At 37.9% G+C, this 13,004-nt stretch overlaps 2 protein-coding genes across 6 annotated transcripts; one reads left to right on the top strand and one right to left on the bottom strand.

Moving 5' to 3' along the window:
• The first annotated feature begins 2,011 nt into the window (after positions 1-2,011).
• LOC111811469 (26S proteasome regulatory subunit 4 homolog B-like) lies at positions 2,012-5,768 on the top strand. The gene is made up of 6 exons (XM_023698333.1): positions 2,012-2,561; positions 3,139-3,384; positions 4,026-4,195; positions 4,260-4,476; positions 4,608-4,748; positions 5,466-5,768. Exons 1-6 carry the CDS (start codon positions 2,082-2,084, stop codon positions 5,547-5,549), a joined length of 1,338 nt encoding a protein of 445 aa, XP_023554101.1. The 5' UTR covers positions 2,012-2,081; the 3' UTR covers positions 5,550-5,768.
• Positions 5,769-6,572: 804 nt separating this feature from the next.
• On the bottom strand, positions 6,573-12,595 carry LOC111811468 (transcription factor PIF1-like). 5 transcript variants are annotated; one of them, XR_002817548.1, is made up of 9 exons: positions 11,981-12,595; positions 11,118-11,892; positions 9,568-9,666; positions 9,409-9,474; positions 9,226-9,291; positions 8,018-8,416; positions 7,339-7,420; positions 7,199-7,264; positions 6,573-6,867 (listed from the first exon to the last, which is right to left on the bottom strand). XR_002817548.1 is itself a non-coding variant. In XM_023698332.1 (8 exons), the coding sequence occupies exons 1-7, from the start codon at positions 12,067-12,069 to the stop codon at positions 7,229-7,231; spliced, it is 1,530 nt and encodes a 509-aa protein (XP_023554100.1). In that variant the 5' UTR covers positions 12,070-12,595; the 3' UTR covers positions 6,573-6,867; positions 7,199-7,228. The 5 variants fall into 5 exon arrangements, 3 of the variants coding, with proteins under 3 accessions (XP_023554100.1, XP_023554098.1, XP_023554099.1); XR_002817547.1 differs by lacking the exon at positions 6,573-6,867 and adding an exon at positions 8,973-9,028 and having other exon boundaries at positions 8,018-8,427; XM_023698332.1 differs by lacking the exon at positions 7,339-7,420.
• Positions 12,596-13,004: the final 409 nt, after the last annotated feature.

Raw genomic sequence — 13,004 nt, 5'->3', positions numbered from 1 at the left:
TCGATGGAGAAACGTTCTTTATAAGGGTGTGGAAACCTCTCCCTAGCATATGCATTTAAAAAACGTGAGGCTGATGGAGATACGTAACAGGCCAAAGTGGACAATATCTGTTACCAATTGTCTTAGGCTGTTACATCACCCATCGTGGGGGTAAAACTTGTAGATTCATGGGCTACTCATGACAAAAAGAAACTCACTCACTAATAATCTCAAGAAATCGTTTCTAATGTGGAAGATCAAACAAAGTTGCAAACACAGATCATACTAAGAATTCCAAAAGATCAAACAACATATATCAATCACACTCGCACTTTTTATTAACATCAATCGAGAAGAGATTATAAGACACTATGTAAAATACTACTACACTCTCAAATGGCCCCTGGACTTTTCATACGATGTTCCAAAGAAAGAAAGTGCCTCAAAAAGCGTGTAAAAGTAATTTCCTTAATCTCCATGATGATTTGAATCGGCATATTCTCAAGGTTGGAGACACCTACGATTGGGAATTCAATGAGAATCTTTGGCATACCACTCGTTTTTGGTGCAGTTTTGCTAGCCAAAATGGTCACTTAACCTTTGATGTGTTTTGGCCTGAGCGCTCCAACGCTTGGCTTGCCGATAGATGTGTCTTAGGTGATTGCACTTGGATTGCTAGAGATGATGGGTTTTACATTAAGAATGATACAGGGAAGAAATTAGAGCTCGTCCATAAGTGGTCTGGCTAAGTTTAAAGACCTATCAAACTAATAATATCGTCAAAACAGATACCAAATCCTTTCTCTACATCTATACTCATGTGTGTTAGGTATTTCAATTCTGGTATTCAATAAATCTTATGAACAACTATGTTATAAAGTTAATTTAAATATAACCCAACTGATCAAGACATTGTGGTATCCATAAAAAATTAATGGTTTGAATTCACATTTCATGAACTCAATGTAATATATTGATCGCATAATTGAACTCAATGTAATATATTGATCGCAATTACATCAAATGGGTTCAGTTAAGCACTAGATTTTAGAAAACAAAACTACATGTTTTTTCGTGTGAATTTCGACTTTTGACCTTAAAGAAAACCATGCATGTCCATTATTGTTGAACTATGTTCATTTTGACAACACAATTAAAACTTTAACTAAGATATGAAGCATGTGAATGAAATCAAAAGCAAAGTAAAAAAAAAAAAAAAAAAAAAAAAAAAAAAAAAAAAAAAAAAANTAGGCTCATAAATGGATAATATCATGCATATTTAGAGGAAACGTGGTCGTTAATTTTAGATGAAAACAGTTAATATTTTGTTTTAAAATACTCTACGATCATTACGGTTACTAAGACGTTTCTAAAATACTCATAAACTTTCAAAAGTAATAATAAAAAATTTTGCAATAATCTATGAAGCGTCGATAGATGATTTTTGTCTTTAAATTGTTAGTAAGAATATTTTTGAACTTTTTTTTAGAAAGGTAAATAGTGTCAATGTTACTCTTAAATTCAAAGATATTTTCTAGACATAGTATCGATGGTAAGGGTATTTTTGAACTTTTTGAAAAAGTCGAGTTATTAATGAATATTTTCAAAGTTCTAGCATGTTATTGAAACTTTTGAAAGTTTAGGGGTACTGTTATTTATATTAACCGTTGGCAATGACCCATTTTCATAGTACTGTTCGGTGGAGGCTCAAGCCCATACTAACAGCTTCAGATGTTGGCTCAAGCCCATACCAAAAGCAGGCCTAAATGAGTTCAATTATAAGCCCAATTAACGAGAGAAATTTAGATAAAGGCTAGATAAAGCCCAAATAAGCCCACCACGAGCCCAATTTTAAGGCTGTTTGGTGGAGGCCCAAGCCCACACTAACAGTTTCAGATATTGGCCCAAGCCCATACCAAAGGCAGGCCTAAATGAGTCCAATTACAAGCCCAATTAACGAGAGAAATTTAGGTAAAGGCTAGAGCCCATATCAAAACACAGTGATTCTTTTCTTGTTCAATGGGTCACCGGGACTGAATATTAGCTTCAATCGGGAGACATTTCTCGGAATCTCTCTTTTTTCTCACTTCGAATTGCAAAAAATGGGTCAGGGAACTCCAGGAGGTCTGAATCGGCAATCCCCCGGCGACCGGAAGTCGGACGCCGATAAGAAGAAAGACAAGAAGTATGAACCGGCGGCGCCGCCGACTCGAGTTGGCCGGAAACAGAGGAAGCAGAAAGGTCCGGAGGCGGCGGCTCGGCTTCCGACGGTGACGCCTCACACGAAGTGCAGGCTGAGGCTTCTGAAGCTTGAGCGTGTGAAGGATTACCTGTTAATGGAGGAGGAATTTGTCACTAATCAGGAGCGCCTTAAGCCGCAGGAGGAGAAGGCGGAGGAGGATCGCTCGAAGGTCGATGATCTGAGAGGATCTCCCATGAGTGTTGGGAATTTGGAGGAGTTGATTGATGAGAATCATGCGATCGTTTCCTCTTCTGTCGGACCGGAGTATTACGTTGGTATTATGTCTTTTGTTGATAAAGATCAGCTTGAGCCTGGGTGTGCAATTTTGATGCATAATAAGGTACAAGGCTTTTGGTTTCTATTTGAAGATTTTGTTGAATTCTCTCTTGTTAAGTTCTTCTTGGCGTTTGATTTTGTGTTGGAAGTTGATTTCATTTCCTTTTGGTGTATAGATTGTATGATTCTATTAGTAAAAGACTTGGGTAGTTTATGTTGCAATTTAGAGGCTTTCTTCTAATGTGGATGAGGCCGTAATGTGGTAGGCATTGAATTTCTTAGATTTGTTATTGAAGAAGAAGGAAGTGGGAATGGCTACAAATGTAGATGGTATCCTAAGTGTAGTAATCTGGATTCAGTTCATATAATGCTTCATTACATCATTCTGTGATTTATATATGTTCAAGTTTCGTCAGTCATTTCCCACTTTTATGTGTAGTTCTGATATTGTTAATCTCTTGGATGAACTGTAAAGCTTATCTTTGAACTTTGAGGTGTTGTAGTTGGATATATGTGATGAAACTACATATAGATAGTTGGCGTGTTATATGGCATTATGCACGTCTTTTAGTTTGTTTCTTACGAGTATGATCAAGGCATTGGTTGATCATTTTGCCTACCGTCAACGGTTTGTTTTCTAGGTACTTTCCGTGGTTGGACTTCTCCAAGATGAGGTTGATCCAATGGTGTCTGTGATGAAAGTTGAGAAGGCCCCTTTAGAGTCATATGCTGATATTGGTGGATTGGATGCTCAAATACAAGAGATAAAAGAAGCTGTTGAGTTGCCACTGACCCATCCTGAGTTATATGAGGACATAGGTATTAGGCCACCTAAAGGTGTGATTCTGTACGGGGAGCCAGGAACAGGCAAGACTTTGCTTGCAAAGGTGAATGTTTATTCTTTTTCCCCCCTTCAAAACTTTGATGTCCACTGTTTGAAGTTTAAGTCTCGCTTATGTAAACTTGAATCATATAGTGTAACAGCTAAGCCCACCGCTAGCAGATATTGTCCTCTTTGGGCTTTTCCTTTCGGGCTTCCCCTCAAGGTTTTTAAAACGTGTCTACTAGGGAGAGATTTTCACACCCTTCTGAGGAGTGTTTCATTCTCCTCTCCAACTGATGTGGGATCTTACAATCCACCTCCCTTGAGGGTCCAGCGTCCTCGCTGGTACACCGCTTGGTGTCTGGCTCTGATACCATTTGTAACAGCTCAAGTCCACAACTAGCAGATATTGTCCTCTTTGGCTTTTCCTTTCGGGCTTTCCCTCAAGGTTTTTTAAACGCGTCTGCTCGAGAGTGGTTTCCACACCCTTATAAGAAATGTTTCGTTCTCCTCTTCAACCGATGTGGGATCTCACATTTATACTAGCTTTCTTTAGGTTCTCTTCAAACTGCAAAATCAATTTTTAAATTGGATGCTATCAGTTAAATTCATGCTATGTGTCCATAATTGACAATTCTTTGTCAGAACTACTTGCATAGGTACAAATTTTCTTGGACTTTGTAAACCACATTTTCCCTCTTGTAGGCAGTGGCGAACTCAACTTCAGCCACTTTCTTGCGTGTGGTTGGGAGTGAACTCATCCAGAAATACTTGGGAGATGGTCCAAAGTTAGTGAGGGAACTCTTCAGGGTTGCTGATGATCTCTCGCCTTCCATTGTTTTTATTGATGAGATCGATGCTGTCGGCACGAAAAGGTGAGTTGTTTTACACTCATTTTATAAAAGAAGATTGTGTTGTCCTGATTCATACTCTGTGCAGGTATGATGCTCACTCTGGAGGTGAACGTGAGATCCAACGGACAATGTTGGAATTACTCAACCAATTGGATGGTTTTGATTCTAGAGGAGATGTTAAAGTGATACTTGCTACAAACAGAATCGAAAGTCTCGACCCAGCTTTGCTTCGACCAGGCCGAATAGACAGGAAGATTGAGTTTCCCTTGCCTGACATAAAAACCAGGAGGCGTATTTTTCAGGTCTAGTTTTCAATTCAAAGCATGTTAATGTTGAAGCTGTGCTGTAACTTACACCATTTAATAGTTCGGGTTGATTAGATATTTAAAGGTCTTTCTTCTTTGTCTAACAACTTGAGAACTCTGATTTGCAGATACACACATCAAGGATGACATTGGCAGATGATGTCAACTTAGAGGAATTTGTTATGACAAAAGATGAATTCTCTGGTGCTGATATAAAGGCCATATGTACTGAAGCTGGGCTTCTTGCTTTGAGAGAACGGCGTATGAAGGTAAGAGCTCTCCGAGTTTCTAAATGAATTATGATACAAGAAAACTTTTCCCCTTCAATGATCTAGTAACTAGTTTTTAAGGGGTCAGTTAGATCTTTAGACATCAGTGATTAAGCTCTAAGATTTTCGACTATCATCATACATCACGACTGATAGAATGAGGATTTGAACAATAAGGGGTCATTTGTAGTAAGCTTTGAAAAACGTAAGATCTTTAGACATTGATGATTAATCTCTAAGATTTTGGACTATCATATGTCACGACCGGTAGAATGAGGATCGAACAGTAAGGGGTCAGTTGTAGTAAGCTTTAAAAAACGCAAGATCTTTAGACATCGGTGATTAAGCTCTAAGATTTTGGACTATCATATGTCACGACCGACAGAATGGGGATCAAACAGTTAGAGGTTCGTTGTAGTAAGCTTTCAAAAACGCATGATCTTTAGTATGGGTGATTAAGCTCCAAGATTTTGGACTATCATATGCCACGACCGACAGAATGGGGATCGAATAGTAAAAGGGTCAGTTTAAGCTTTAAAAAAAAACGCAAGATCTTTAGACATTGGTGATTAAGCTCCAAGTTTTTGGACTATCATCATATGTCACGACCGACGGAACGGGGATCGAACAGTCTATCCCGAGTCTGTTTTGTGTATTGTTACTCTTGGAGTTGAATGGCTGTTGCTTAAGTTGTTCTTTGGTTGTGTTTTGCATCAGGTTACACATGCGGACTTCAAGAAGGCAAAGGAGAAGGTTATGTACAAGAAGAAAGAAGGCGTGCCAGAAGGCCTATATATGTGATGAAGATTATGGTTAGTGTGTGCTTGAAACAACTATTCGAAATATGTCTTCTTTCTTCACATTTTGGAGTTGGTAATACTCTCTTTTCTCTAGTTTTAATCAATATATGTGTGTTTTTTCAGTAGCCTTTGTTGGATATGTACTTTCCTTTGTTCTCCAAACTCACCTTACTAGCGTTTTGAACTTGAAAGCCTCAATTTTGAAGATGATCATTAATTTCGTTCATGGTTGAAATGGGCATCCTCTAAGCCCCGATCACTTATGCTTTTGAAGAACTTTTAATTAATGGTTTCATTTTTCAATATAGTTTTTATTTTAGCTGAGATATATATAAGTGGGGCATATATATACCGGGAATATGATCTCCATTCCCTATATATAACGGGGTGGGACGAGGTAGCGATTGAACGGGTTCATGGGCAGGGACAGGGATAGAGATGTACAACAACATGATTTCCATTCCTATCCTCGTTTAGCTAAGGAGTAACAACATGATTTCCATTACTATCCTCGTTTAGCTAAGGAGTAACAACATGATTTCCATTCCTAACCTCGTTCAGCTAAGGAGTAATAGCCAACTTCAAACCTACATTGTTTACTAATGTTCACATTGAAAACTTGTGAACACCAATTGAAGTGTTCTCGCAGAGAATTTATTGGATACTGTAGTTGACATATAATGAGATTCTTGAAGTATTTTGTTTTGTATATTTCTAGCAATTTTAAGCATAATATTAAAGATGAACCAACACAAACCATTTGTCTCAACTTAAATTTGGAGTTATATAGGGTTTAGGGTTAGTTTTGAAAGCTACCAAAAAAAAAATATATAGTTTTTGTTGTTGGAATTTCCCCAAGAAATCAAATGATTTCGTTTCTTGAAAAACGAGGAAACAGCATAAATTTCAAGAATTGAAAACTAAAAACAATAACCAAATAAGGTCTTAGTTGTTTTTATTGAAAAAGAAAAATTAAGAAACAAAAAAATAAAAACAATACTGAACCAAAAGATACGACAAAAAACTAAACGAAAACATTATTGAACCAAACGAATAATCTTTAATAATAAGTCATAAGTCAGAAAAGAGCATAACAAAAAACATTAAAAAAAAAAACATTAAACTTAGACGTGGTTAACCTAAAAGATCGAATAGGTTAAATACTTATTATATATCTATATCTATATATATATATATATATATCTAGTCTATGATTCTCACTTCAAAATCCAAATTAAATTCTCTTGGTTCACCTTAGTCTTCTCTTCACCAGCACTTGCCTTCTTCCTCTTCCCCTTCCCATTTCCTCTTTCAATGCTCTAAAACAAAGACAAAAAAAGAAAAAAGAAAACCAGGTGAGACGAAATAATATCAAGCCATTTCCAAGAGTTCCAAGCAGGTCATTGCAATTTGCAAGTGCACAAAACTCCATGAACTCGCACAGAATTTTCCCATAGTTCAAGACCAAACCTGCTCCTCTCCCTTCTTTCAACAAACTCATTATCAACACTAATGTTTCAATCACTAATATTCATAGCATACACAGTCTCAACAAGTCACATCTAGCTGATCTGTTGAGTGTGGTTATGTGTAAGAACTATGCATAATTTACATGTCAACCTGTGTTATGTTATTGTAATCAAACTCTACCTAGCTACAAAATTTTGCAGGCATGGAGGCCTATCCAGGACATTCCATGCTTCCTCCAATTTCAGCCTGCAATCAAATCATACAAAGTCGAGATTAGAGTAGCGAATCAAACAAGAAAAACGTTCAGATTGAAAGCTTACATGGATCCATGGTGGGGCTTCCTGGTTCGTGATTGTCGATGTTTTCAAGTCCCCCACTATTTTGTTGATTGGCTGGTTGATTCTGTGAAAGAATTGTTTGTTTAAATGGTACTGAAAAAATTTGCTAAAACCACCCACCATCCACACCCAAATTCTCTATTTATAATCATCCAATAAATTACAAATGAAATAAAAAGTGCAATGAATGGACAAAGTATGGAATGGAAAGAGCATTAAATGAATACAATATATTATTTGCGTATAATAAAAGTACCTAAATATCTAAATATTTAATAGTAGTAAAATGTCAATTATGGTACCTATGGTAAACCATAATAGAAGCTAAATATCTTTAACCGATATCCAACTGGTTGTAAGTAGCAATAACTATTTAAAGAGCTATAATGATACCATAGTTTCGTCACATAACATACAGAGTTGATCTAGGAACAGGAGAGAAAATGGAAAGAACAATATTAGCTAATGGTTTATATCGATAACTTCAGATAACTTCAGACAGGTATGGTTTCAATTTAATATATAGCTTTTATAAGATATCTACCCTATATATTTTTATATCATTTTACTATAAACAGTGGTTTACCCATTTTCATATATAATTTTACTATTTTTAACCGTCGAATAATAAAGACTAACAAAGAGATTAGGGGCTAGATACCTGTCGGGAAGGCTGTGATACTGCGGCTGGCGCAGGCATCTGTTGGGAACCAAGAAACTGCTGATAGCCATCGAGTGAACTTGAGGCCCCTGGCGGGTTTATATTTTTCATTCCTGGTAAGCTGTGCAATTGATTCGACTGATTTGTCTCTTGAATTCTTGAATTCTGATGCGCCATATTGAAGGCTGGGAATGAGAAAGTTGGGCCAAGTTGAGCAGCTCCAGATTGCCTTGGAAACATTGGCCCAGCTAACATGTTGGGGTATGGCATCATGGGACGGTTCACACCTGTTTCCATGCCCATGCCCATGCCCATTCCAAGTCCCATTCCCATTGGCGGCATGAATTGTTGGACCCCAGGAAACATCATGGGCACCATACCACATCCCATGGACATTATCTGCATAGAAACTGGTCAATATTCGTATTACTTATCATGCATACTGTACCACGTTTGTCATGCTACAACCAACATTTTCACCAAAGTTTTATCAGATTCTATGGGGAAATCATCAGGCAGATGTGAGTCCCATCCCCAAGCTTTTGATCACAATTATACAAACTCGGTAATATCAAAAGAGGTAGAATACTCCCCTGCAAGTGTGAGATCCTACATCGGTCGGGAAGGAGAACAAAGCATTTTTTATAAGTGTGTGGAAACCTTTTCAAGTATTTTAAAAACCTTGAGGTGAAGCCCGAAAAGAAAAGCCCAAAGAGCAATATTTGCTAGCAATAGGCTTTGACTGTTACAAATGGTATTAGAGTCAGACACCGGGTGATGTATCTGCTATAAGACTAAGCCCCAAAGGGAGTAGACACGAGGCAGTGTGCTAGCAAGGAGCTAGGCCCCGAAGGGGGTGGATTGTGAAATCCTACATTGATTGGAGAGGAGAACGAAATATTCTAAAAATGATACATGACAGTAGTAGAGTAGAGGAACAAACACAGATAAATACCGATGATGAAAGGAAAAAACCATAAGGGTCACAAGTGCTCCATGCAAATCTTCAGACTGAATAGAAAGTGAGATGTCAAATAAAGCCAGCAAAAATCCAATTATAGTTAACTCCATCCAAAGTAGATGTATTCATACTTGAAATAAAGAACATGAGTAAACCCAAATGGTCAAGTGTTAGTACCCTCACTACTAAATAGCACGAAAATGTATGCCCAACGTGATTTTGAGTAAACATGGAAGAGGTAACCAACCTGAACTTGCAACTGAAGTGACTTCAAGTACTCAATTGCCTCATCCAACATTGAAGCTTTGTCTACCTGAAATTTGAGAAAATATTAACCAAATCTCAGTGAACAAAGAAAAATGGGAAGAAATAATTTGATCTACGCACTGATTTCAGGAGTTGGAAATTGTCTCGCTAATTGGATATGCACCTTGTTACACCGAGGTATGAGCTCCTGCAAAGCTTTCATCTTTTCATTTATCCTATCTCTTCTTCTCTGTAATGTAGGGATGTTTTCCATGAACAGACGAATAACAAAAACACAGAAGAAGCTACACTGTCCTTTATATAACTGCAGCAAATTACTCACTCGCTCAGAGAGATTATGGACCTCAGCAGCACGAGATCTTTTTGTAGAGGTTGATCCACGAGCTTGCTTCTTCACATCAGTAGCTTCGAACTCAACGTCCTTTGGCAAATGTTTATAAAGTTAACACTTTTAATGAGGCCTTGAAAAGCTAGAAAGTGGCACCAAAGCAGTAGCCCCATCAAGCATGAGCATCCGAATTTATATGCGCAGAAGAAGCACGCAAGAATCCACTCATAGTTCAATATTTCAGAGCCACAGCAACGGCATGTACATAAATTCTGAAAACTATGTATTTATTACATTCACAGTCCACCCCTAGGAGTCCACCCCTAATATTGTCTCTTTAAACTTTCCTTTTCAAATTTTTCCTTAAAAAATACGTATGCTAGGGAGAGGTTCTCATACCCTTGTAAAGAATATTTCATTCTCCTCCCCAATCGATATGGGATCTCCCAATCCACCCCTTTCGGGGTACAGCATTCTTGCTGACACACCGTCTCGTGTCCACCCCTTCAAGGCTCAGCCTCCCCAACGACAGACACGTTTTAAAAATCTTGAGGGAAAGCCCAAAATAGAAATAGTCCAAAAAAGACTATATCTATCAACGATTGGCTTGAGTTGTTCAATTAAGAATAATAGTCTCTGTTGGATTGGATTTTGTCTCCAAAATTCTTCTGGACATATTTTTAACTAATTGGACTAGTTTCACAGGTTTTAATTCTAAGAGTATAATAAAATATATACAACAATCCCTCATACAAAAAAAAATTCTTAGAGCTTTATCATCAGCATCATTACTCTGCATCCTAAAAAAATCCAGTAACCACCAAACTCTCTACCCATGAATGGAAACATTCAACAGCTATTAAGAATGCTCTCTGATCCAGAAATTGTCATTTTTTTCATTTCTACTGACATTGCTATTATTGCTATTCCTTAAATACGACCACAAGTAAGATTCTTAGTTAACAATAAATGGGTATGGAGATTCAAACCTCTGAGCTGGAACGTACCATTTCCATCTTAGCTAAACATTTTGGACTTTTCTAGATGAACACCCTAAAACTTCTAATATATGCAGCAATCTTAGTATTTGTTTTATTTGATATGTTAATTTATACCAAAAACTAATATGGGTTTTTTTACTGATTCAATATATAAAATTCATCTAATCTAAAATTTTACAAAGTGATAGCATTGTTTTCTTTTTTTTTCTTTTCTTTTTTCAGCTGAACAACACACGAAATTCTAAAAGAAATTGATGATATGCATCTTAATCATGCTGCTAAATGCTACAAATATCCTTTCAAAAAACACCCATATATATATATATATGTATGTTCTATATGGTCCGGTAATTTTCATAAGGTATATGGTGGAAATCATTATCCGTAATCATATAATATATTCTATCAATCATGAGAATCAATGGGAAACATCCTCTCAAAAGAAGAAGAAAAATAAGGAATGAAAGGGACATAAAATCAAAAAAAAAAAAAAAAGAAAAAGTTGAATAACGCCAGATTAACCGAGTTTGTAGGAAGACTCACCGGGCTGTAGCATTGGTAGTCGGAATCATCCATTTCTTTTCCTTTCCGCTTCCGGTCCTCAAGACTCATCGTCCTTTGAATCGATTCTGTTTCACCACCTATCATCTTCATCAGCCCTACACCATTACCAGTCGATGTAGCCGCTACTCCACCACCGCTCATAACCGCGCAGGCTAAATCACCGATTGATGCATCGGCCGTAGCCGTCCTCTGTAATTCCGAAGCCGTAGATTCGAGCGTCAACACCGTTGTGTTGCTCGAAGTCGAACCAACCACCGGAGATTCTCTTACTATGCTCTTCGAATTCGACGGAGGAGATTCGACCGTAGGTGTGAACCTCGAGAAGAGTCCGAAATTATTTACCTCTGTTTCCGGTTCCGTTCTTCTCATTGGTGGTATTGGCGGCCGAGCAGCCATCGTTGAAGTCGCCGTTGTCGTTAACGGCTGAAACTCCACGCCATGACTAGTACGAATTTGAGAAGAAACGCCATCGTTTTGATCAATACTCTGAGGATCCGAATGATAGAGGAGTTCATTGCAGAAGCTATTCTCCAAGGTAGAATCATCGACAAGAGGATAATGAAGCCACGAAATCATTTCGTCTTCCTGCATGAAAAGCTGCGGTGGTTCATCTTGTTGCAAAGGTTGATTATCTCCACTCGTAATTTGGTCGGCAGTTGTTGAAGGTGGGGATTTCGTTCTAGATTTCTGGTTCTGATTTTGCATAATCACCTGCCCGTTCTGCCAAAGAAGTTCCATAACCTCGCCGTCTGACCTGTTTTTAAAGTATCCGGCCTCGCATCCATCAAACTAATCTCGAATCGAGAAACAATAAAGAAATAAAGAAACAAACAAACACTCACATGGAAGATGTTTTGAAGCGCAATTGCACGGAAGAATTAGAAAGCGAGAAATCTTCGTCCCTCTCGAAATCAGGAACGCAGTGATTCATCCTCTTTTCTAGACAACTCAAGTAATTACTGACGACTTCCAGAAAACAACAAAACCAAATTCCTGAATCAACAAGAAGTCGAATCCGTTCAACAGTTAATTACGTCTCCTGACGCTCTGAAACCGCATCAAAACTGAATGATCGAACGTCGGCGGAACTAAATTCCAGAATCAATAAAAGGCCTCCCAAGTCCTTGAACTCTCTCTACAAATTACTCTCGAGAAAGTTCTTATTTCGTCTGTTTCCCAAACGTACTGCCGTTTTTCCATGGCCGTTCAAATTGTTTGTTGTCTTTCATGGTTGCTCATAGTTGCTTACAAACTGCTCTAATGGTAAGATAAACGCAGAAACCACTAACCAGAGCTCTGGTTGGGCCTTTTGCCTGCAAAACTTTGCTTGTCGTGAGAATGTGAAAGCTCTTCCCTGCCGTCAATCTCCGGGATAAGCTCTCTCTCTCCTCCCCTCCCTCTCTCTCTTCTGTGCTGAATAAAGAGAACGGAAAAGGACGAGTTGGGGTTTTGACAGTTATGCGCCCAAATCAATGTACTCTCTTTCCCGAAGAGCATTTTTCTTTTTAAACAAAAATAAATAAATTATTTCAATGTTTAAAATATTATCATTTACTTATTATCATTATGGGCTAACTGCACTGTCACCCCGTCTTTATACTCCCCAAAAAGTCTTGTATCAATGGAGATAGTATTACTTGATTATAAACTCATAATCATTTCTTAAATTAGCCAATGTGTGACTTCCATCCAACAGACATGAGATCCCACAATTCACCTTCTTCCAAGCCTAGTGTCTTTGCTGACCCTCGTTTCTCTCTCTAATCGATGTGAGATCTCATAATTCAAAGTCCAAAAAGAACAATATCTGCGAGTGGTGCGCTTGGACTGTTACAAATGGTATCAGAACTAGACACGGGATACATG

Source organism: Cucurbita pepo, chromosome LG15, assembly GCF_002806865.2.
Source record: "Cucurbita pepo subsp. pepo cultivar mu-cu-16 chromosome LG15, ASM280686v2, whole genome shotgun sequence".
Lineage (NCBI taxonomy): Eukaryota > Viridiplantae > Streptophyta > Magnoliopsida > Cucurbitales > Cucurbitaceae > Cucurbita > Cucurbita pepo.
Note: the sequence above shows the minus strand (reverse complement) of the source record. Positions and strands in the feature narration are given on the sequence as shown.

Bases quoted from the DNA above. Each gene is read 5' to 3' on its own strand.
- LOC111811468 (XM_023698330.1), bottom strand. From the start codon at position 12,069: ATGAATCACTGCGTTCCTGATTTCGAGAGGGACGAAGATTTCTCGCTT. The intron at 9,667-11,117 runs GTGAGTCTTCCT...CATTTGCCAAAG, and splicing joins ACTACCAATGCTACAGCCCG to GACGTTGAGTTCGAAGCTAC. The intron at 9,475-9,567 runs GTGAGTAATTTG...CCTACATTACAG, and splicing joins TCCATAATCTCTCTGAGCGA to AGAAGAAGAGATAGGATAAA.
- LOC111811469 (XM_023698333.1), top strand. From the start codon at position 2,082: ATGGGTCAGGGAACTCCAGGAGGTCTGAATCGGCAATCCCCCGGCGAC. The intron at 4,477-4,607 runs GTCTAGTTTTCA...TCTGATTTGCAG, and splicing joins CCAGGAGGCGTATTTTTCAG to ATACACACATCAAGGATGAC. The intron at 4,749-5,465 runs GTAAGAGCTCTC...GTTTTGCATCAG, and splicing joins TGAGAGAACGGCGTATGAAG to GTTACACATGCGGACTTCAA.